The following is a 24,916-nucleotide window of genomic DNA, read 5'->3' as shown; positions in this document are numbered from 1 at the left end:
CATCAGTATGGGATGCTCCTCCCATCAGTATGGGATGCTCCTCCCATCAGTATGGGATGCTCCTCCCATCAGTATGGGATGCTCCTCCCATCAGTTGGGATGCTCCTCCCATCAGTTGGGATGCTCCTCCCATCAGTAAGTGCTGGAGGTCTGAGACAGGGGGAGATGACTGTGGATGGCTCTCACTAAGGAGCTCTTGGTAGCCCTGGTCAGACACTTGTGAATGGGTGAACAGATTGGAAGGCGCCCTTGTTGCTTTGACTTTTTTCATGATGGTTTTTAAATGCGTCAGCCTCCCCGCTAGCCCACCACCCACCTGAGGCAGTGGGAAAGAAAGGTTACTAGGATACGGGGGAAGTGGACCTGTTTAGAAATGGTTCTCTGCGCCAGGCGTGGTGGCACATGCCTTTAATCCCAGTACTTGGGAGGCAGAGGCAGGAGGATTTCTGAGTTCGCAGGCCAGCCTGGTCTACAAAGTGAGTTCCAGGACAGCCAGAGCTACACAGAGAAACCCTGTCTCAAAAACAACAACAACAACAACAACAACAAAAGGTTGTCTGGAGCGGATTTCAATCTCCAGCTGACTTTCCAAAGAAAACTGAAGTTTCCACTTCAAGCCCTTACCATACACTTCTGATATTAAGATATTCCATTTTGGCTCTGACCCGAAGCAATGGATCCAGTCGATTTTGGATTAAAACTGGCGAAACCAGGAACTTAAATACATTATTTCCCCTTTCATATTTCCTCAGGTATGTATTATAGTATGAGATCAAATGTGTTGGGGCCAGGAACCGCCTCACCAGCCACACAAACACTGATCTCAGTCAGAAGGGATAGTTTATTGAGCAGATGCGGGAGACTGGTTGACAGTCCACTCCACCCACCAGATTCAGGTTGCCAAGGTCATGAATGTGTTTTGTAAGTCCCTTCCTTGCATAAGATATGTATCAGCAATCGGTGATTCTTGCAAGACCCTGGAGCTTCACCCTTGTGCGGCGGTCCCTAGCGTCTGGCCCTTGAATAACACTGAGAGAACCTGCCACGCGCTACTTAAAGAGTGGGAAGGGAAAAGGCCTCGTCCTACTCCTTAACAGGAAACAGGTCATGAGGTGAGACCAGAGAGCTTATTGGTCCTTCCTGATTAGGTCTAGTGTAATCAACCTTGAGGGTCACAAGCTGTGCCCAAGTCAGGTCTGGCCTGGAGGGATGCTCAGCAGTTAAGAGCACTGGCTGCTGCTGTTCCTGAAGACCCACGACTGACCCCAAACTACAGTTCCAGAGAATCTGACACCCTCTTCTGGCCTTTGCGGGCCCTGCATATGCAGGGTGCACAGACACAGAAAGACTCAATGCTCAGGCGGATTTCTGAGTTCGAGGCCAGCCTGGTCTACAGAGTGAGTTCCAGGACAGCCAAGGCTACACAGAGAAACCCTGTCTCGGAAAAACCAAATTAAATTAAATGAAATTAAAAGTCGAATTGAAAACAGAAAGCAGAAAAGGGAGATTTATTCAACGAGGCAACAGCGGGAAGAGGAACAAAGGAATCCAGAGAAGACCACGAGTCTGTCTTGCGTCCAGAAGTGAGATTAAAATGTAAGCAGAAGGCCGAGGATTTGCCCACCTAAGCCGTCCCTTCAGGGCGCGGTCCGGACCACCACTGCGACCACCACGTGGGCTTCAGCCTCAGCCTGAAGGTGGTCTGAGAAGTCGCTCTGTGAAAGCTGTTTCTGGAAGTCTCGTTCCCTGTCCCCTTGGCACTTTTTCTTTTCTTCCAGCATGACATTCCTGAGGTGGGTGGATGGGTGGAAATCCTTATTTTTTTTTTGGGGGGGGGGTGTCCGTTTTTTCAAACAGTCTGATAGATCGAGAGACTCAAATGTCTCTTTGGAACGGCTTCATCTCTGCCAGGCCCTATTTACACCAAAGGAAAGGAACACACGCGCCTTCTGCATTTTCACAAGGCGCACTTGCGGGCAGAGCGGCTGGCAGGGGTTGAGGGGGACAGGGTGGGAGCGAGGGCGCCGCTGTGATGGAGAACTGAGCACAAAAGCGGGCAGGAGCGCAACCTGGCCTCACGTGCAGGACACAGGGACAACGCCCAGGGAAGGCCTTCCCGTCCAGACTGGGGAGCAGTTAGTGTAAGCGCCCGCACCACGGGAAAGGGCCCGCTGTCCCTTTTCAAATAAATCCCAGCCGGCGCAAGCCTGGAGGGGGAGCGCCGGAGGCTCGTTCACCATAGAGGCGCGAGGCTAGATTGTCTCCGGCCCCTCGGCGGACATCTTGGCTCCTGGCAGCAAATGTGAAAACATTTAGAAGTACCCTAAACGTGGCTGCACCTCCCGGAACAGTGAACATTCAGACGCCTGACCCGGGAGACTCAAAATCAAGCGAGCGCGCGAGTCAGCGGCGCCTGCGTCAGAACAGGCTCTCCGGACCATGCCCACCTCCCTGCCCTTTTCCGAGATGGCGGCGGGGGCGGACGCTCTAGCCGCCCCACTCGGTGTCGCGGAGGGGCGTGGCCTGCCGCGGCGTCCCGAGGAGGCGGCGGCGCTCGGCTGCGGCTTCTGTGCCCCTGGGCGATCCGGACGCGGAGGCGGCGCGTCGGTGTCGCGCCTCGTCCCTCTGCGGCCCCGCGCGGACCGCCGTCGCCGCACCTCGGGCCGGAGGATGCCCAGGAAGCTGCTGCTGCTGCCCCCGCTGTCCGCGTGCTCCGCTCTGCGCGTCCCGCGGGCCCGGCCCGCCGCCTCGCCGGCCATGAACGCAGCCCGCACCGGCTACCGAGTCTTCTCGGCCAACTCCACGGCCGCCTGCACGGAGCTGGCCAAGCGCATCACTGAGTAAGCGGGGTGGTCCCCGGGGTGGCCCTGGCCCCTCTCCCCGCCACCTCCACCTTTGCACCTGGGAGCAGAAGCTTTGGGCCGACTCCCCAACCCCGTCCCAGGGCCGCGGCGCACTCTTAACCCTTGAGAGGTTTCCTGCGCTTGCCCTGAATCTGACCATCGCCATTTCCAGGCGTCCCTAAAAGCGACAGGCGATGTGGGTCCATCCGAGACCGAAGGGTTAGGACAGTCAGGGAGAAGGGAAACTCAGAAGTACTTCGGGCTGGGCGGGGGAGAGCCACGATTACAAGTGTGTAGGATCAGTTGTACAAAAAAGTGTTTGCTTAGGGATGTGTGCGTGTGTAGCATAGTGTTAAGGGGACCGTGGGGCCCTGAGACGTCTTTCCAGGCTTGTCTGTTGTTATCGACTCTGATGCTGGATGAGGGACGTGATTTATTTATTTTTTAAACCTTACTTGTAAAATGTGGGTGGTTCTATGGGGAAGGGATGGGAGCGAGAGCCTGAACTTGGCGGGAATCATGGAGAGGAATCCCGCAGAGCAGAGCCTCCCGGTGCCCCGCTGATAATAACCGGTCTACTTAAAGGTCCCTTTTCTATTGGAGAAAGCTAGAGCCCTGGTATAAAGAGCCTTAAGGGCCCTTTATAAAATAAGCTTTTTAGTAATACCTAACAAAAGGCTTCGTCTCTCCTCTCCTTTATGGGACGGGGATTTATTTTAGCTCCTGCTCGCCTGGAACTTACTTGAACTCTTAAGAGATCTGCCTGCTTCTGCCACGGGAACACCACACCCATCATGGGCTTTGGCTTTCTGAGATAGTCTTATGACCCTGGTCAGACTCTAAATGGTGTGATTTTCTGGCCTTAGCCTTTCCCATGCTGGCAGTACAGGTGCGCACCTGGACTCCCGGCGTAAATGACTTGACTTTGAACATTTAAAGTCATTTTCATATTTCAAAAGTTCTTAGCTCCACCTGTTTTATTATCAGTTGGACTTTGAAGTGGGTTTAGGAGAGTATAGGGGGACAGCTTCTGCTCTCTGGTTTCTATTTCTTTTTTTTTTTTTTTTTTAAAGGTTTATTTATTGTGTATACAATGTTCTGTCTGCATGTGTGCCTGCAGGCCAGAAGAGGGCACCAGATCCCGTTACAGATGGTGGTGAGCCACCGTGTGGATGCTGGGAATTGAACTCCGAACCTCTGGAAGAGCAGCCAGTAGTGCTCTTAACTGCTGAGTCATCTCTCTAGCCCTCGTTTCTATTTCCAGCCCCTGATTATTTGTCTTTCTTGTCCAGGCCAAGGATCCCTTAAAACATGAAAGTTGAGCTTATTTGTATTGGGTCAGACTTATCACACGTGACCTTGCCTTGAGAAAGTTCTTGCTCCACTTTAAAAATTAGTGGTTTTGGGCTAGAGAGATGACTGCTCTTACAGAGGTCCTGAGTTCAATTCCCAGCAACCACATGGTGGCTCACAACCATCTGTAATAGGATGCCTTCTTCTGATGTGTCTGAAGACAAACAACTATAGTCTACTCACATCAATCAAATAAAATTCAAAAATTAGTGGGTTTTGCCTTTTGTTATGCTAATTTTCAGTAAGCTTTGTAGACCAGGATAGCCCCACAGAGATCCACCTGCCTCTGCCTCCCAAGAGCTGGGATTAAAGGTTTGGCCACCACTCCTGGCTTTTTTTTTTTTTAAGTTTGGTCTTCACCTTACAGCAGTCCTCCTACCTCAGCTTCCAGAATGCTGGATTAATTAGTTGCATAGTTGCATGCTCTTACCATCTTTTTTTGTTTTGATTTTTATGTAATAGGCGTCTTGGTGCTGAATTGGGGAAGTCTGTTGTATATCAGGAGACCAATGGAGGTAAGTTAAAAGTTGTTTTTTTTTATTTAGGATTTGTTGTTATTGTTGCTGCTGCAGTATCTCGTGTAGCCTGGGCTGGCTTGAGCTCTGAATCCTCCTGCTTTGTCGCTGGTGTTGGGATTACAAGCATTCTCCACCAATTCTGACTGTTTTCCTTACACCATTCATTCATTCATTCATTTATGATAGGCATCTACTATATAATCCATCCAGGCCTCAAATTTCCCACCCCCCTTCTTCTGCTTGCTCCAGCCCATAGGTTTTTTTATTTGTTTCTCATTGCGGATGGTTGCGAGCCACCATGTGGTTGCTGGGAATTGAACTTAGAACCTGCAGAAGAGCAGTCAGTCCTCTTAACCGCTGAGCCACCTCTCCAGCCCATGGCCTCAAACTCTTGTTCATCGTGCTGGGATCTGGGTCTCTCCTTCTACCCTGTGGGCCTCAAGGGGTCAAATGCAGGTCACCAGGCTTCATAGCAGGTACTTTCACCCTCTGTGCCATCTGGCTGGACCAGCCCCTTCAGCCTCTCATGTCCTGGGATTGTGGGCATATATACTGTCATGCCCAGCTTGATAGCTTGCATTTTTTGGTTTGTTGAGACATGGTTGCCCTGTGTAGCCCTGGCTGTCTTGGAGCTCTATCTGTAGACCAGGCTGGCCTTGAACTCAGAGATCTGCCTGCCTCTGCCTCCCCAGTGCTGAGATAAAAGGTGTGTGCTACCGCCGCAGGCATTTTTTTTTTTTTTTTTTTTTTTAGCATGCTTTGGCTCTGTTTCCTTAGATGCACTAGAACTCATCCCGCCCTAGCTTAAAACTTGTCCTGCCTTGGAGCCATGTGGCACCTCACCTCCACAGTTGGCATGCTTTGTTTTGTTTTCTTTTGTTTTTGAGGCAGGGTTTCTCTGTGTAGCCCTGGCTGTCCTGGAACTCACTCTGTAGACCTGGCTGGCCCCGAACTCAGAAATCCGCCCGCCTCTGCCTCCCGAGCGCTGGGATTAAAGGCGTGCACCACCACGCCCGGCTTGGCGTGCTTTCACGAGCAGACACAGAACTCTAGTTTTGCTGTTTTACTTGAGCAGGGGGTCTGTGTGGTGCATGCAGGGGTGGGGCTCAGAGGGCAGCCTCAGGGCATCGGTGCTGTTTTATTGAAGCAGGGTCTCATTGTTTCTGCTGTTCTGCATAGAACATACAGCAGGAGGACTGGGGTCGTAGATAGGAGGCCATGTGTGTGTGAGTGTGAATTTAACGCAGAAATGTTTTCTTCAATGCACACACCCTGTGATAACGAGTAAAGGAGAGATCTGTAGAACGTTTGTCTTTTCTTCTGTTTGGTGAATATGTCTTAAACTTGCCGGGTAGTGGTGGCGCACACCTTTAATCCCAGCACTTGGGAGGCAAAGGCAGGTGGATCTCTGAGTTCGAGAACAGCCAGGGCTACACAGAGAAACCCTGTCTTGAAAAACCAAAGGGGAAAAAAAAAAGCTTTTCTCAATCAGTGATCAAGGGTGGGAGGGCCCAACCTTTGTGGGCGGAGCCATCCCTGAGCTGGTGGTCCTGGGTTCTATAAGAGTGGGCAGAGCGAGCCATTGAGCATCACCCCTCCGTGGCTGCTGCATCAGTTCCAGCTTCCGGGTTCCTGCCCCTGAGTGAGTTCTTGTCCTGCTTCTTTCAGTGATGAACAGTGATGTGGAAGTGTAAGCTGAATGAACCCTTTCCTTTCAAACTTGTTTTTTGGTCATGGTATTTTGTTGCAGTGATAGAAACCTTAAGACATAACCTTAGCAGCTTTTTTCTTTTAAGATTTAGTTTTCATTTATTTATTTATGTGTGTCACATGTGTGGGGGCATCCAAAGAGGTCTGGAGAGGGCATCGATGTCAGTGTGGGAGCTGCAGTCAGCTGCAGTGGAAGACACGCGATGAAGGCTCCATTGCTGCAGCGGGGCTCAGCATCCCCTGCAACTGAGGCACTGACCGTCTAAGTGTCAGCAGCCTCCTGTGTGTGGAGCCCATCCTACAAGGGTGTTAAGGCTCAAGTTCTCTTGACTGCAGACCCTGTCGTCCGTGTCATTTTGGAAATGTTTGACACATTTGTTGGTTTTGTCTTACCCCAGCCTAACCACTCTGTGCACCAGTGTTTTAGTTACGATTATACCAGGTGAGACTGCCTGGATCCCTCTTTACCCCAGCACTGTGTGTTTACTGCACCATGAACTGTTTCCTTAAAAATTAACACTTTTTTTTTCTCCTTCAGAAACAAGAGTTGAAATCAAAGAATCTGTCCGTGGCCAAGATATTTTCATTATACAGACAATACCCAGGTAAGACCTGCCACCACTTCAGGTGTCCATTTTCCTCTGGGAAATTTCCTGATGTAAATAAGTGGCTGTCTTTTCATGTGACCGGTAATCCAGGGTTGACTTCTGTTGTTCTGTTCAAGCTCTGCCTGGGGTACAGGCCCAGAGAAGGCTAGGCTGGGCAAAGTAGTGAGGCTTGCCTCAGAAGTCAGGAAATGCCGAGCATGGTACACACACTGTTAATCCTAACACTCCTGAGTGAGAGTTCGAGGCCAGCCTAGACTACAGAGCAAGTTCCAGGCCAGCCAAGGCAGCATAGTGAGACTCTTTGTCTTGAAAACAAACCCCGAAACCCTTGTTGTTTTTTTTTCACCTATTCACTTACTGGAGGTGGATTTTCATGTGTCATGCACATGGGAAGAAAGAACAACTGAGGGGTCAGTTCTCTATGGCTGTTGTTACCATGAGCCTTAGGAGTGGGTCTAACCCTCATCATCAGAACTGGTGGCAGTGTCACTGAGCCAGCTCACTGGCCCTCTTCTGTGGTTCTAAGATCCACTGTGAAAGTAAGACAGAGTTGGAAAGATAGCTCAGGTAAGGACACTGACTGGCCAGCCTGGTCTACAGAGTGAGTTCCAGGACAGCCAGGGCTACACAGAGAAACCCCGTTTCAAAAAAAAAAAAACAACAAGAAAAAAAAAAAAAGAGAGAGAAGATTAAAAAAACAACAACAACAACAAAAACAAAAACAAAAAAAAGAACACTGACTGCTTCTCCCAGGAGATCCCAGGTTCAATTCCCAGCACCCGCATGGCAGCTCACAACTGTAGGAATAAGGCTTTTTTTTAATAAGGTTTCAACCTCTCCTCCAGTCCACCTTCCAGCAGAGGCAGTGGAAGAGAAAAGTTATTAGGATATGGGGGAAGTGGATCTGTTCAGCTATAGTTCTTTGGAGGTGAGCTCGATCTTCTTGGGCAGAAGCTCGGTCCCATAGCAAACCCCAAATACGACTCAGCAGCTGCAGACCAGTTCTTTCAGCAAGCAGACGCCGCAGCTGTAGTTCAGTCCTGAAGAAGCCACCAGGCTCGCCAACCCGAGGCCACAGAAGCGGCAAGTTGCTGCAGGAACCTCACGAGCAGTTCATGGTGCATTTCTCTCAATGGCGGGGCTATCACAAGTTGAACTCAACAAGGCTATGTAAGGTGAGCCAATACATGCAAAGAATAGCCAGGCTGAGCAAACCAAACCAAGGCTCAGGGCCCGCCCGTCCCCCACTGCGTGTGGCTCATATTTATACCCCTGTGTCTGCTTCAGCAAGACATCCTTTCCCCTCTGCCTCAGCAAACCATGATTTGACATAACTAACTTTCCAAAGAACTACAAGTTTCTGCTTCACACAACTCTAGTGTCTAGTTTTAAAATTGCTGTCACCTTTGCCCATGATCAGACTGCACTCTGGCCGCTCCCGGCTTCCCTTTTGTTTACTTGCATAGCTTGTTATTTTACAATTTGCCTTCTTGGCACAGTTGCTGAGTGCGGATATCACCTGCTGGAGAAGCGTGCCCTTACCAACGTATTGTCCCTCCTTCTGCCCTAATGTAGTGGCTAGTCCCACCTAGCCCGTGTCAAACACCCTTGGCCACCCGTCTGTAGTGGAGACCAAAGGCCCTCGCTTCTCCCTGCCATCCCCGCCCCCGGGGCCTTACAGGACTGTTGGGTGTTCGTCCTTCTCCAGAGTATGGCAGAAGAGCCTCCTCTCCCCCTCCCCCCCACTGCCTAGCTTTTGCACACAAGGCTGTGCTCACAGAAGAGACTTACCACGCCTACACATGTCCAGTGAGTCCATGTCCTCCTGCTGCCTACTGACAAACTAAGAAGCAATTGGGGAACAGGATGTTAGTATCAGAACCTCCCCTTACACACAATTGTCTGGAACGCTGAGCTCTGACACCTCCACACAGATACAAGCCAAACACCAATGCATATAAAGAAAAATAACTACTTTTTTTTTTAAGTGAGAAAGAAGGTGATAGCTCGGTGGTGGAACACTTACCCAGAACGGGCACGGCCTCGCACCGTCCCTAGCCCTGTCCAAAACAAGAGAAGAGCTGAGAGTCCATGGAAGTGACCTGTGCAGTCCTTTCCTTCCCCCTCTAGCACTGGCCAGGTACCTTAACGAGCGACAGAAGCAGGGGAAGCTCCTCACATCCCACTGGGCATGTGTAGGCGTCCTAAGGCCCTTTCCGAGAGCAGAGCTTGTGTCATTGTCTGACTGCTGGGTTTTGATGCACTCACTGTGCATTCTAAAGCATGCCTCTGACTGTGTGTGCTTTGTATGTGTACCTAATACTGTCTGCTGTTGGGACACCCTTTTGCCAGTCCCCAGCAGACCTTACAGAATTTGCAGTAGCCCACCGGGAAGTGTTTTCTTCCATTTCCTTGCTTTTCTCCTGCTGCCTCTGCCCAGAGATGGCTTCCCTCAGGAGGTCATGCCTCTTGCTCACACAGCATGTGATTAGAAGGCTTTTATTTCCTTGGCGGGCGGTCTACATGGCTGCTCTGGGGCCTCCTCAGTTTATCCTTTGGCAATGAGCATTGCCATCTCTTTTCTCTCAGCGCTAGAGTTCCTTGGGAGATGAGAGTAATTTTCAGAAAACCCTAGGTCCTTGGCGGCCATCTCGGATTACCTGATTCTGCGGCCCTTGTCTGAGGGTGGAGAAGGACAGAGTCTCGCATTTTAGTCCCAGGGGGCCAGCTTTTTCACTAGTCCTCCTCCAAATACAGAGGTCTAAATCCAAAGTCAGGACCCGGTGGCAGTCTCTTAGCTGTCCTGACTGGTATTGTGATGGCAGGAGAGTCCGTGTCCTACAAAGACATATCTAGGACATCTTGGTGGCTGTGACTAAGCTTTGGGCTCAGCAGAAGCTGGAGTTTGAGCTTCCATTTTCTGTTTCCCTTCTCCAGGAAAGGCTGTGCTGCCTGCTGTGGGGTGCCAGGTGTGCTGCCTGCTGTGGGGTGCCGATTGTGCCGCCACAGTAATTCTTCGGGGTACCTTTGCTATGTCTGTTGATTGTCAGAATCGGCCTTGAGGCTTGAGGGGAGGAGCTAAGCAAGGAGACCCTGTTGATTTGGGTGTGGCAGATAACACACGTGGCATGGGGGGCTTATGAGCAGCCTCCCTGCTGATTATTAGCACTGGGTAAATGCTGGACCATTCAAGCATGGCTGTTAGATCAGGAATTAGTGTCTTGTTTTCATGATGTGTTGGGAGGGTCGAGACTGACATCTGGACAAATTATCTTCTGATTTATTTTTAATGCTGAGGATGGAATTCAGGACTTGCATGTTAGACAGGTGAACTATTAGACTACTCCAGTTTATTCTTTTTTTATTTTTCAAGGCAAGGTCTCTCTGTGTAGCCTGGGCTGTCCTGGAATTCACTTTGTAGACCAGGCTAGCCTTGAACTCAGAGACCCACTTGCCTCTGCCTCCTGGGTGCTGGGATTAAAGGCCTCAGCCACCACCACCCAGTCAGAAGGATCTTTTTTTTTTTTTTTAAGCACAGGGTCTCTGTATGTAGCCGACTGGCCTTAAGTCCTACATCCTCCTGCCTCAGTTTTTAGTAATGGGATTAGGCACATCCCACCACAGCCAGAAGTCTTAAGAATTGTGTATACTGGCCTTAGCCATGGAAGAACCCCTTTGTTCTTGCAGGAGGAGTGGGCACAGACGTGTGCCTGTCTTGAGGACATGTCTTCCCTTTCTTGAGTTTGTTTGGGGACTTACAGTTCTTTCTCTGGTGTTTGTTACACAGAGTTAAGACAAAGCCCAACCTCCCCAAGTGTTTCCTACATCTCCCCCACCCCCGTGTCTCGTGTGCATACATACATCACAGCACACGTGAGGTTAGTGTCTCGTGTGCATACATACATCACAGCACACATGAGGGTAGTGTCTCGTGTGCATACATACATCACAGCACACGTGAGGGTAGAGAATAGCATTTGGGAGTTGGGACTTTCTTCTCTGTCATGTTGGTCCTGGGGACTAAACTCAGGTCCTTAGGCATTTTACCCACATGGCCCCATTTCCTATGGCTTTTTTTTTTTTTTTTTAAGATTTATTTGTTTATTATATGTAAGTACACTGTAGCTGTCTTCAGACACTCCAGAAGAAGGCGTCGGATCTTGTTACGGATGGTTATGGGCCACCATGTGGTTGCTGGGATTTGAACTCCGGACCTTTGGAAGAGCAGTCAGGTGCTCTTACTCACTGAGCCATCTCACCAGCCCTTCCTATGGCTTTTAAGATGACGGGGGTGGGGGGGGATGAGGGGGAGAGTAGATCTGTTGTCATTGTGTGAGTATCCTGCAGACAAGGGCTAGGCATGGCAATCCCAACAGGTTGTTGTATATGGAGGGGAGAGGACAGCGAGTCCAAGCCTACAGATATGGGGCTGGAGAGGAGGACTTGTTCTTGCTGAGGACCTGAGTTAGCTTCCCACCCACATCCCTAACTCCAGTTCTAGGGGATCTATCACCCTCTTCTGACCTGCATGGTCACCAGGCACACATATGGTGTACATTCATGCATGCAAGTAGAACACTCTTACACATAAATGAATAACAGATGGTCTTTTTAAAAATACTATGTAGGGGACAGGATGGCTCAGGGAGAAAAGCTCCCTCCACCAAATCTGCTGACAGCAGTCTCTAGAGCCAGCAGAGGGAATCGCTACATGTGTGTTATAGCATGTACGAGTCTATAGACATACACATACACACACAAAATATAAGCTTTAAAAAACTAAGTGGAATCCACACAGGGCTATTGCTGTAGATAAGCAGTAGTTGGGATAGGGCAGAGTAAATCCTACCCATTACTGTGTCCCTGTGTCCCAGTGCTTGGCAGGCACAAGCAGATTCATATGTATATTGTGTCATATTTCCCTAGCCCACAGTAAGTTTTGTTTATTGAAAATGATAGGACAGTCAGAGCTGACTCTAACGCAGAGTAGTTACCCTAAAGAAAGAAAACACACTGGTGAAAACACACTGGTGAAAGACTGAAGCTTGTTCTGCTTAGGCAGTGACCACAGAGCCAGCAAGAGGGACTCGGAGCCTCTTAACAGACAAAGCAAAGGCTGCCAAGTCCTCTGAGCCCTGCAGCCACAAAACCCTGCCTGAGTCCAGTGTCCGACAAAGGCTCCATCCCCACTTCCTGACCAGTAGAGCCTGAGGGCTGCAGGATGCTGAATTCTTTCTTGTCCTTGAGACAGGGTCTCCATAGAGACCTGGCTGCCTGGAGTTTGCTATGTAGACAAGACTGCCCTCCGACTCCAAGAAATGTATTTGTCTTTGCCTCCTGAGAGCTAGGATAAAAATGTGCGTCACCAGGCCCCACCGTGGGTGCTGAATTCTTTGGTATAGATTACTGGGAAGAGGGGAAAAAATGGAACGTAAAAATCTTTACGTAGGAAATCAGTAAATCCTGAAATCAGGATCTCTCAAAAGTCGCTTCTTATTGTCTAGCCCTTCCCTCAGTGGACTCTGCAGAAGCCATGCGTCAGGCAGTTGTGTATGATGTGCCAAATCAAGGCTCTTGGTGTTCAGGTCTGGGTTGAGGCCATGCAGTGTTGGCAGGTGGGATGTAATGAATGCTCGTTTTACCCCAGGTAAAGCTGACCAGGTTAAAGCTGTGTGTGGTGTCTGCTGTGGAGCCTGGGTGTTGACTTGATGTCACTTATCTGCTGTCCTGCAGGTGCTGTGTGTGCATCGCAGTGCACACCTGTGAGGGTGATCCCTTGGGAGTGGCACTCCCACTGTAGCACTTAAAGCATAAGTATAGAGGTCTGTTTCTGCATGAGGAATATGATGACTGGCAGGAGTGGCCCCGGTGTGTTCCGGCCTACTCCTGAGATGGAGAATTCCCAGGTGCCTTGAGAGTGTGTGCTTGCTTTGGGTTGTTGACAACATATGCCAACCTTGGGCATTGTCACTGTGGAAATAGAAGACATGTTCCAGCTTACCCCAGGGAAAAGAAGTAACTATCAAGGAAGGGACTCACCCCGGGTCCAGGGGGAGCACTGCAGTTGTGAAGATAAGCCCTCAAGTCAGTGATCCCTGACCTCTGAGAGACGGGTTTGTTTTGTGTTTCAGATTCATTGTTGTGTGTGTGCAAGTGCTCTCAGGCCACATAGGGCAGCGGACCTTCTGGAAACTTCTGTGCTGAAAACAGCACTTGGGTCTTCTGCTAGGATAGAAGCACTCTTACTGCTGAGCTGAGCCAGAGAGGTGGCTTTTATTTCTTTGGGTTTTGTTTTTGTTTTGAAACAGGGTAGACCAGGGTGGCCTCGAATTTAGAGATTTGCCTCCCGAGTCCTGGGATTAAAGATGCGTGCACCACATCCAGCTTTCAGAGACACGTTTTAAATCAAGATTCCTATAGTGGTTATTACAGATATTACAGATGTAAGAAATAGGTGTGCTTGATAGCTAATGGGAGTCACCGGAGTTGCACTTTTTGGTTTTTCGAGACAGGGTTTCTCTGTATAGCCCTGGTTGTCCTGGAACTCACTCTGTAGACCAGGCTGGCCTCGAACTGCCTCTGCCTCCCGAGTGCTGGGATTAAAGGCGTGTGCCACCACACCCGGCAGAGTTACACTTCTTTCTTGGCTATTGGTACCTGCTTATCTTGGAACCCAGGAAGTTACAGGTCGTTGGCCATGTGACTGAGTCCAGGGTCAAAGCTGGGAGGCAGGGCAATTCCCAATCCAGGTATTCATTTGATAAGACTTTGCATCCTGAAAAGCTGAGACCTGGTAGGGCAGAAAGTCCCAGGCTCTGGGAAACAGACAGGAGTATATCTCTTTATTGCATTGCGGGATTTAAAACAGTATCTTGCACTAAGTCAGTGTGTTAGCCATCATTGCATTTTCTCCATGCCTGTATCCCTTTTTCTTTTTTTAATAATTTACTTATTTTTGTTTATATACATTGGTGTTTTGCCTGTATGTGTAACGGGAGTTGAACTCTGGAACAGATGTTATAGACAGTTGTAAGCTGTCATGTGGTTGCTGGGAATTGAACCTGGGTCCTCTGGAAGAGCAGCCAGTGAGTACTCTTAACCACTGAGCCATCTCTCCAGCCCCTGCCTGTGTCCCTTTCTGCCCTCACCTTTAAGAACGTTTTCTTGAGTGGGTGGAGGAGTAACTCCAAAAGTGGGAAGCGGGGGGGGGGGGGCATCCTTTGAAATGTAAACGAATGAAAAGATAATTTAAAAAAAATTTAAAAGATATATGCCAAGTCTAAAAAAGTTTTCTTTTCATTCTATTTATTTATTTACTTGCTTGTTTGTTTTGGGTTTTTTTCTCTTTGGAAACAGGGTTTCAACACATACCCCTGGTTGTCTAAGAACTCTTCATGTAGACCAGACTGGCCTTGAACTTACAAAGATCGCTTGCTTCTGCCTCCTGATGCCAACATTAACGTGTGCATCCCATGCCTGGCTCCGATGCAGAACTGTGGGTTAGAACCACGTTGCTTTCACCGGTCTCCGGACTCTGTGATGATCTTATTTCTGATACAGATACTAGGAAGCGTACTCGAGGTTGGGAGTTTGAGTTTAATGTTGAAGAATAAAACTGTCAGTAAGAGGAGGTCCTTGCAGCTCATCAGTCCCAGATACAGTGCCTTCAAGACAGGCTGGCAGCCAGCCTGGTCCACACAGTGGGCTCCAGGTCTGCCTGGCAATGTAGAAAGACCCCGTCCATCTCAGAGGCAGAGGGGGAGAGAGGGAGGAATGGGAGGCTGCTTTGCAGACGACGGCCTCGTTTGGTCTCGCTGGATGGTGGTGGTTTGCACTCTTTCTTTCCCGTGGGTGGCCTCACTCCCACTTGCCTACTCTAGAACTGCATCTGGGAAGCCAGAGGAGAGGGTATGTGAGAATGAAGGGCATCTGCCAGAGAGGTAGGGGAAGAGCTTGAGCTCTTCCAGAAAGATCCACCCCATCACCTCTGCAGAGAAGCATCTGTTCCATAGGAACCACCTTCCTTCCTCAGATGCCTTTCAGTGCCATGTTTCCTTCTCTTGTCTCTCTGTGAGGAATGTTTCAGGCAAAGAAGGGGTGGGGGTGGTGAGCTGTTCCAAGACCTCCCCACTCCTTTCCCCTTTTCCCCAGGACGACAGAGTGCTTTCTCTCAATGCCGTGGTGACCTGCATCTGCACCCCTGGCTGCATGCCAGCGAGTGTCACATTACTGGTTGCTGATGGGACAGAGATGAGAAGGAGGGGTCATTGCTAGGGTTTGAGTGACCACTGTAGCTGACCCAGCTAAAAGAGGAGTTTCTATACTTGCCCTGCCAAGTGGCGGAAGCTGAGGGCTCTGCGGTTGTTAGTGTTGTGAGTGTGTAGGGTTCACTGCAGAATACAAGTTTTTACTGTTTTAGAGATGTGAATACGGCTGTGATGGAGTTGCTGATTATGGCGTATGCACTGAAGACTGCCTGCGCCAGGAATATCATTGGCGTCATCCCCTACTTCCCCTACAGCAAGCAAAGCAAGATGCGCAAGAGGGGCTCCATTGTGTGCAAGCTCCTGGCATCCATGCTGGCGAAAGCTGGTGAGTGTGGACAGAGGCCCTGGGTCCCAGCACGATGGTCAGGCTCCTCAGTGTCTGCTTCAGGATCTGTCTCTACATGCTGTGCACTAAAGACATCTTGTTTCCTTTTACGTTGTTTGGAAGGGGTATATATGGGCTGAGGTATGACATTCTTCAGAGGCATGACATCCTCTGTCTCTAGAGGGACCTGCTTCAGCATCTTCTCTGATCTGTTTTTGTGTTCTTGTCATCTGTATTTTAAGTGACAGGCTTGTCATTCTTGTGACCTCTGGAGCATCAGGCCTGACTCACTGTTTGTCTGAGTTAGGTGCATTGTTCAGAGCACCTAACTCAGGTCAGGATTTCTCTTTAAGTGCTTCTGGCAGTTCACGCTTCAGTCCCTGTGTAGCGCAGTGCGTGTGTCCTGGCCTGTGGAATAGACAGCGAGTAGCATCGGCCAGTACCTGAGGTTTCTTTCCCCTGTCTGACATCTGTGAGAGTGCTGGTTCTCTGATCGCCAGATTGGTGACCTCTGAACTCCTGCAGTGTTTCTAGTGTCCCCTTCCTCTGATCTGCTGTCACACCATCTTTCCACTGGACGCTCAGTGTCTCGCACCTGTAGAGCCCCTCTTCAGTTACTTGCTGCTGTTCCTTTTTGAGGTAGCCATAGTCTGTAGTGGTCGAGTTTATATTCTTTGACGCAGGCCCTCCTGTTTCACCCCTGCTTCCACTTCCCGTTTACTCGCTGTTCATAGTTGGGCTTTCTCTTTCACTGCACAGTGCTAGGGCACGCCCCCGCCGGCTGTGGCTCTTCGTCCCTGGCTCCTGGGCATTAGGCTGGGCGCTCTACTCCGGGTCGTGCCCTGAAGACTAACAGTAGCATTTGTGCCCCTAGTTGACGGTGCCCCTGCCTTCAGTCTCCTGAAAGGAGCAGGGCTGGAGCATCTAGTTTTTGTCCACTGTGGCCATTTACTTGTAGGGGAGAACTTTGTAATTTTTTGTTTTAAAATTTCAGGTTTAACTCACATTATCACTATGGACCTTCACCAAAAGGAAATACAAGGCTTTTTCAGCTTTCCCGTGGACAACCTTAGAGCCTCACCTTTCCTGCTTCAGTATATCCAGGAAGAAGTGAGGAGCCACCAGCCACTTCCCATGTCCTCAAAGAGTTGCTATTTAGGTTTACCCTGGCATCAGAGTTCAGTATGGAAAGGCACAGTTACCTAAGGGCTCTCGCTGAGGCCGAGCCCGCCACGCCAGATAGGCTCAGTATTTAGTTATGGAGGGCCGTGTTTTCAGAGACGTTAAAAGTTAAAAGTACATGTCCTCCTAAGCACTTTATGCTCGTGGTTTCTAGAATGAAGCATGTGACGTTTCTGGTATCTTGACGTAGCACAGGTTTCTCATGGATGAACTGATAATATGGGAATGTCCTCATGAACTCCAGCACGTTGCTGGAAGAAAACTCTCAAACCTGTTTCCAGGTTTAGGTGTTTTGGGTTTTATTTTTTATTATTTTTAATAATGCTTCAGTATTTTTATTTTTCCTCCAAATCTAGATTCCAAATTACAGAAATGCAGTCATTGTAGCTAAGTCTCCAGATGCTGCAAAAAGGTAAATATGGCAGGCATTTCTAATCCTGCTGTGACTGTGGCCAGAATTAGTGTGGGGACCCAGGGCTGTCCTAATGTGGCCAGTAAGAGCGCATGGGTTCTCCTTGCCTGCGGGCAGCTTCATCTCTGCGCTCCTGACATCATGGGCGTCTCTTGCACTGTGTTGCTCAGTCTGGAATTCTTCAAGTCTTCAGGGAAACGGCAACTGAGCACTTAGCAGTGATCTTATTTGGGTTTTTGAAGACAGTGTGTCCTTTGTGTATGCCAGGTTTTTTTTCAGGCTCCCTTCATAGCTGAGGATGACCTGGAAATTCTGACCCTTCTGTCTCTACTTCTGGAATGCTGCAATTAAAAGAGTCACTATACCCTGTTTATGTAGTGCTGGGAATCAAACCCACAACCCTACGCATGCCAAATGAGTACTCTACCAACTGAGCCACATCTCCAGTCTGCCACTGATTTTTGAAACATTGTTTTGAACAAGATTCTGGAAATAGCTTTAAGGAATACTGGGGAGAGAAACCCCAAATGATTTAGAATCCAGCAGTAGCCCTTGAGGCGTTTATCTTCTGGCCTGGTTTATAGAAATGGTTCTTTGTGCCCCCCTCAAAGACTGAATGCGGGCTCTGTCTTGTGATCACTAGAGTGGGGCTGTGGGCTGGGCATACTTCCCATCGGTGTCACCGTGGCCAACCATTGTCTTCTTCTCAGGGCTCAGTCCTATGCTGAGAGACTCCGCCTGGGGCTGGCTGTGATCCACGGAGAAGCGCAGTGCACAGAGCTGGATATGGACGACGGTCGGCACTCGCCGCCCATGGTCAAGAATGCCACAGTGCACCCAGGCCTGGAGCTGCCCTGTAAGATTGCTCTGCCTTTGCTTGTAAACAGGAAACAATTCCGAATGCTGTGAATGGCTAAGAATCACCACCTTGGTGTGCATTAGAGGCTCTTTGAGCTGTTTAGCTCTCTTTAAATAATTGAGTGGTATTGCCTTGGCTTCTTCCCCATGCATAAAAGAGGAGTTAGGGGTTCCCGCACACAGCACAGTTGGCTAGGGCGGCTTGTAAGTGTGAATGTGCACCTTTAGTGCGCAGCTGTGTGACGGTGTGGAACCCAGAGCCTTTGGTTGTACTTTGGCATGGCTTTGGAGTTTTGGCTATCAGGCCTTTACCATTTGTTTGTTTTAGTCAGGTAGCTCTTGGACCTGGGATCTGACTAAATTGCTGCTCTTACTCCAAATGGACGAGCAGCTCACTTCTACAGACGACACACTGCCACTGACAGGGCTGTACACTGCAGAGAGGCCTAAGGGGTTTACAGAAAAGAGTGAATCTGCCCCAGGAACGGTCACAGAGTAGCAGGGAGAAGTAGTGTTGCAGTTGATTTCGGGCCCCTGGCTCAAGGGTCGGTACTCCCCGTCTCTTAGCTCCGTGGCTTCACTTTCATCTCTAGGGTTGCGTGGTTTTATATAAAGAAGTGTATAATATGCTTTTAGCTTTACTTGGTTTTTTGCTTTTTGAGGATTTCATAATTTTACATTTTTTGTTGCTAGACACTGAATTTGACTGTAAAAAGTATGGATGTGCACTGCTCTCTCCACAGTCTGCAGACGGAACAGTGGTGTGTGCTTCCTGTGGCTTGAGCCTGGGCCGTGGGTCTCTTTATTCCTAAGTATTTGAGTGTGCAAAGGAAACGGTGGGTCTCACCCAGGACTCCCCCAAGGACTGTTACCTAAGCCCCAGGCCTTACCACTCCCCAGTGGCCTGTAGAGCAAGAGGAAACCCTTTGTCTTTTTGGTTTTGGTTTTAGGCCCAGGGCCTGACCTGTGGCTGCACATTGCATGCGTTGGCGAGTCTGTGGCCTTATTTAATCCAGAGTGGCTCCTCTGTGCTTAGTCTCTGATGACCTTGATACTGGAGGGCAGCACAAGCCAGTTATTTTGTAGATTGTCCCTTAATTGGGGCTTGTTTATGTCCTCGTGCTTAGATGCAAATTGAGGATTTGGCAGGAATGCCACAGGAAACGTGTGATGTGTCCCATTACTAGAGAGGCCGATTTCGGCGTCTTGGCTAAAATGGTGTCTGGCGGTCTTCTTACTAGGACAATTGTCAGTCGTGCTGTGAATACCCACCTCCCTTTATGGATTGCCCTCGCCGACTCAGAGTCCTGATTATTAACAGGTGGTCTCTTTTCTTTGTTGCCTGCTGGATTTAAGACAATCTTGCTTTGCAGCCTGGGCTGGGCTTGAGATTCCCTAACCAGTGGCAGGGCAAGATTACTAACACAGACCACCATGCTTGGCCTCCTTTTTCTCAGGGGGGTGGGGGAAAGGGTGGCGCAGGTGCCTGCAGAGGCCAAAGGGGGGTGGCAGATCCCTTGTAGGCATTTGTGAGCTGGTTACTGTGGGTGCTGGATCCATGACAGAGCAGCAAGCATCCTTAGCCGTCGAGCCATCTCCAGCCACTCATACCCATACCGCCTTTTTCAGATGGTATCTAACTGTGCTGCCTACCTGGGCTGACTTTCGGACTGAAGTACACTTGTCTTGGCCTCCCTCGTTCCCTCATAGCTACAAGTTCACACGACTTTACACAGGCTACCTGGAGCTGAGCTCTGATGAGAGGATCTTGATGTGTGCCCAGGCTGGCCTGAAAGTCTCAATGCTCCTGCTGTCCCCTCGTGAGTGCTAGGATTATCATCTGTCACCATGCCAGGCTGTCTAAATTCAAGAGATCGTCCTGATTCTGATGGGAAACAAAGACAGATATATTAAAATTGGACCAGAAAGTGTGTGTGTGTGTGGTGTGCGTGCGAGTGTGTGTGTGTGTGGTGTGTGTGGTGTGTATGTGTGGTGTGCGTGTGTGTGTGTGTGTGTGTGTATGGTGTGTGCGCGTGTGGTGTGCATGTATGTGGTGTGTGTGTGTGTGGTGTGTGTGTGTGCGTGTGTATGTGGTGGTGGGGGGCTCTGTTGTTTGTTGTTTGAGATGGTCTCGTGTGGCCCAGGCTGGCTCAGACTGGTTATATAACTGAAGGTTACTTAGAGCTTCTGGAGCTACTGCCTCATCTTCCTGAGTACCAGAGTCGGGGTGGTGTTGGCGCTACCGTCCCAGTTTTATGTGGTGCTGGGGAGTCAAACCAAGGAAGAGGCTTAGGTACGCTAGGCAGGTACGCTAGCTGAGCTGTCCCCAGCCCTGGCTGGTCTGTGCTGTTGCTTGGAGAACAGTCTCTCATAGCCTATTGTCAGTTATGAGTGGGTTTATAGCAAGCCTAAGTAAAAGGGTAGGGAGGGAGGGAGGCAAAAATAGATAGATGTTAGATAGATAGATAGATAGATAGATAGATAATTAAAAGAGGAACCCTCTCTGCTGCACCCAGGTAAGAACAGAGAGAGAAAAGGAACACACAAGTGGGTGATCACATCATTAAATTGGGTGCTCACCTTGTCCAGAAACCAGGGAAGCTTGAGTTCAGATTGAGCTTTTCCGCCCTAGTGGGTGGCATCCCTCCCCCACTGTGTGTGGTTTTATACCATGGATAAAAGTGACCTCTGCAGATGGTCACACCTAACCATTCCTACTCTGTTCTTGAACTGGTTTCGTTGGTGGTGGTGTTTTCTTTGTGGGGAAGGGGAGAGTTTCTTTCCTGCCCATCACAGTCGAGTGGAGAAGTGCATCCCCAGACCTTGGAGACCGTGTGGATACAAACATTCCCGAATCTGAAATGGTGAAGGGGGGGGGGACAGCCAGGCTTCCAGAGAACTCTCAGTGAGTTCAAACGGCACATTGCAATTTACCAGTATGATATTCATTACAGTTGACTTGTACTTGAAATGGAACCCAAGACTTGGGGCGTCCTGTGCAAGCACTCTGTCCCTGAGTTACTCTCCAGCTGCCTTAGTGCGGGTGTCTACGTGGCCAGTCCTGGAGCTCTCTGCTTTAGGATGAGTGAGAAGGCGGTAGTTACACCTTCAAGTCCTCATTTCCAGGGAAATGTGTAGAGCAGATTTTTAAAACTAAGGCTGCAGTGTCTAAATGGGTTTGTTTGCTTTTTTTTTTTGTTTTGTTTTGTTTTTTGTTTTTTTTGGAGACAGGGTTTCTCTGTATAGCTCTGGCTGTCCTGGAACTCACTTTGTACACCAGGCTAGCCTCGAACTCAGAAATCCACCTGCCTCTCGAGTGCTGGGATTAAAGGCGTGCACCACCACGCCCAGCACCTAAATCAGGTTCTTAAAAAGTGATCCTAGTGCCCTTGATTGAACTGTCTGTCATGTGGGGTTTGGTCGGGCAGCTTGTCTACAATTCTTTGTCAGCCTGGCCAGGACACAGTGACAAGGCCTGCTCTCCTATTGGGGAGGTTGTGGCTCCTCCCCTGCTCTGTTGTACGATTTTCCCACCTGTGCTGGGTCAGCCCTGACACAGACCAGTTGTTCAAATGTGGCCAGTCTCGCCTGAGAGAAGAGGTGGATGTTGAGAGCGATTGCATATTGTGATGGCTGCCATGCAGACGTAAACTGTCTCATCAGTGCAGTCTACACTGCTTTTAGAGCAAGATGGTACAGTTAAGTATGCTAGGTAAAGTCAAATAGCAAATTTTACCCTTTTGTGTGATCTTATTTATTTTTTTGTTTTGTGTGCATGAATGTTTGCCATACATCTGTCTGTGCACCACATGTGTGCCTGGGGCCCTTGGAGGTCAGAAGAGTGAATAGAATCCCCCGGAGCTGGAGTTACAGGGGTTTGGAAAGCACAGTGTGGGTGCTGGGAACAGAACCCAGGACCTCCATAAGAGCTACCCCTCTCCCTCTAACTCCTACCTTTTATTCTCCCATAGTGTAGCTGCTAGAAAATTTGAGATGACCTTTCTGTCTGTGCTTGTGTTTCTGTGAGCAATGGCTCCAGCCAGCTCTGGTTCTTGAGAGTCGGTCTGGGAGGGATCTGTGTGTCAGGTTGGTCAGTGTGTGCTGGAGCACACCACCAGGGTGGTGGCTACAGTTACCCAACTAACTCAGTCTTGTGCTGTGTTTTCCTAGTGATGATGGCCAAAGAAAAGCCACCAATAACAGTGGTCGGAGACGTCGGGGGACGCATTGCCATTATAGTGGTACGGGCCATGCGTCATCGAGTTCATGCACAGAGGTGACACTGGTGGATTTCAGTGAATCCAAACGGACAGAATTAACATATGTGAAAGCCTAGTACCTCCCACAGGAAGATTGAGCCCCATGGCCTTCATCACAGGATTCTGGGTCCCCTCAGACCAGCTCCCTCGATCATCCATACACTTCAGGACCATAAGACAAGCCTTTCCCATTGTCAGGGTGGGGGGCTAGAGGGTCACAGCAGCAGTAGTCCCCCTTGGGACATAGTAAGTGGCTTGCTGGCTCTCTAGAAAAAGTGAGGAGTGTGAGGGAGGGAAGTTGCCCTGGCAGTCATGAGGGCCCCAGTGGCCATGTCACACACTGCACTAGAGGGCTCCAGCGGCCGTGTCACACACTGCACTAGAGGGCTCCAGCGGCCGTGTCACACACTGCACTAGAGGGCTCCANTAGAGGGCTCCAGCGGCCGTGTCACACACTGCACTAGAGGGCTCCAGCGGCCGTGTCACACACTGCACTAGAGGGCTCCAGAGGCCGTGTCACACACTGCACTAGAGGGCTCCAGCGGCCGTGTCACACACTGCACTAGAGGGCTCCAGAGGCCGTGTCACACACTGCACTAGAGGGTTCCAGAGGCCGTGTCACACACTGCACTAGAGGGCCTCACTGCTCCATCCACTCCTCCCACACAGTGCTTGCTCGCTTGCATTCCCTTGCACTCCACTCTCGGCCATGGTTCTAACAGGCTGAGCCGTGTGAGAGGAGGGCAGGGACTTGTGTCTCTCTCGGCTGGGGAGAGGGTGGCTGAGCCTGCCCCTACTTACAGGATGACATCATTGATGACGTGGAGAGCTTCGTTGCTGCTGCAGAGATCCTGAAAGAGAGAGGTGCTTACAAGATCTATGTCATGGCCACGCACGGCATCCTGTCTGCTGAAGCCCCCCGTCTGATCGAGGAGTCCCCCATTGATGAGGTTTGTCTCTTCAAGGGCTTAGGACAGTGAGCTTGAGTCCGGCTGTGCTGCCTCAGAGTTAAGGTGCCTCCTCTCTGGCTCGGGGCACTCACGTTCCTTTTGCTTTCAGCCTTGCTCAGGCAGATGGCTGGGTAGGAGTTGGGATTTACATGAAGGTTTATTTCAGATCTTCATGTCAGCGTTAGAGTCACATGTGGTACCTGAATTCTTCCTTCACCTTGCCTGTGTGAAGCGTTCGGTCCCCTACAGAAGCCCCTCTTCAGCAAAAGTTTTGTTTGGGGGCTTGGACTGTGGGTATTAAATGAAATGTTAGATAATATTTTTCTTTTTTTCTTTTTTTTTTTTTTTAAGATTTATTTATTATTATATGTAAGTACACCGTAGCTATCTTTAAACACACCAGAAAAGGGCGTCAGATCTCATTACGGATGGTTGTGAGCCACCATGTGGTTGCTGGGATTTGAACTCAGGACCTTCAGAAGAACAGTCCGTGCTCTTATCCGCTGAGCCATCTCACCAGCCCTAGATAATATTTTTCTGCATAGCCACTTCCTGGCTCTCTGTTACTTTGTAACTAGGTGGTGGTGACAAACTTGCCTGCATAACTGTGTGCTCTCTGTTGCTTTGTAACTAGGTGGTGGTGACAAACACTGTCCCCCACGAGCTTCAGAAACTACAGTGTCCCAAGATAAAGACTGTGGACATCAGCCTGATTCTTTCTGAGGCGATTCGGAGAATCCACAATGGCGAGTCCATGGCTTACCTCTTCCGGAACATCACAGTGGATGACTAGCTCGGAACTGCCCTGACCTGCAGAGGCGGACGGACACAGCGGCGCGTCAGCCTGCAAATGGGCTGCTGGCTCCCTTCTTCCCCCATCTGCAGAGTGCAGTACCTATCTGGAGTATGTTCTGCTGAAGAAGCAGGCAGCCAGTTGTAGGCTGGTAACACCTTGCAGTGAGACAGGCATTGCCTGACCACCCACAACTGGGTACATGACATGGCCCTCCTGTCCCTGTCATCAGCCTTGCTCTGACTGCTGAGCAGACCCTGACGGTTTGTTCACTGGTGTCTGCTCTGGGAAGGCAGCTGAGACGCCGGGCTTGGTCAGGGAGCTGAGATGCCCTGGCACTGAAGTGCAGTGTCCTCTCCCTGCACAAGGTCAGCTGAGTCTGTTAGAGTCACTTTTCTTTCAGAAACTGCTGTGCCTGCTGCCATTGAACAAGGAAGCGTCCCTGCCTGCTTTCACTGAGCTAGTCAGATGAGAGAGTAGCGCCCTGCCCCTCAGAACTGGGTCACTCGGAAGCTGCAAATAAAAGTTTCTTGTCTCCCTCGGGTCTTCAGTTGACTGCTGAGCTCCCTGCTCTCTCCTAGACTGTGACAAACCTGTGACAAACCTGTCAGTACTGTGCGAGAAACAATGGGTTCTGAACGGGGGTTGGGGTCCACGACTGCAGTGGGCCACAGATGTGTCTCCCACAGGCTCCATTCCCTTCCTAAGCACTGTGGGCACATCTGTGTGTGGGGGCACATCTGTGTGTGGGGGCACATCTGTGTGTGTGGGCACATCTGTGTGGGGGCACATCTGTGTGTGTGGGCACATCTGTGTGTGTGGCACATCTGTGTGGGGG

The 24,916-nt window shown here is 49.9% G+C and overlaps 1 protein-coding gene across 1 annotated transcript; it reads left to right on the top strand.

The window, feature by feature from the left end:
* The first annotated feature begins 2,552 nt into the window (after nucleotides 1–2,552).
* Nucleotides 2,553–24,080, top strand: Prpsap1 (phosphoribosyl pyrophosphate synthetase associated protein 1). The gene is made up of 10 exons (XM_021212577.2): nucleotides 2,553–2,840; nucleotides 4,659–4,711; nucleotides 6,963–7,029; nucleotides 15,452–15,624; nucleotides 16,619–16,734; nucleotides 17,163–17,218; nucleotides 17,929–18,074; nucleotides 22,247–22,317; nucleotides 23,139–23,285; nucleotides 23,920–24,080. Exons 1-10 carry the CDS (start codon nucleotides 2,671–2,673, stop codon nucleotides 24,076–24,078), a joined length of 1,158 nt encoding a protein of 385 aa, XP_021068236.1. The 5' UTR covers nucleotides 2,553–2,670; the 3' UTR covers nucleotides 24,079–24,080.
* Nucleotides 24,081–24,916: the final 836 nt, after the last annotated feature.

This window comes from Mus pahari, chromosome 14 (assembly GCF_900095145.1).
Source record: "Mus pahari chromosome 14, PAHARI_EIJ_v1.1, whole genome shotgun sequence".
Classification (NCBI taxonomy): domain Eukaryota; kingdom Metazoa; phylum Chordata; class Mammalia; order Rodentia; family Muridae; genus Mus; species Mus pahari.
This window is presented reverse-complemented; position numbering and strand designations above follow the sequence as displayed.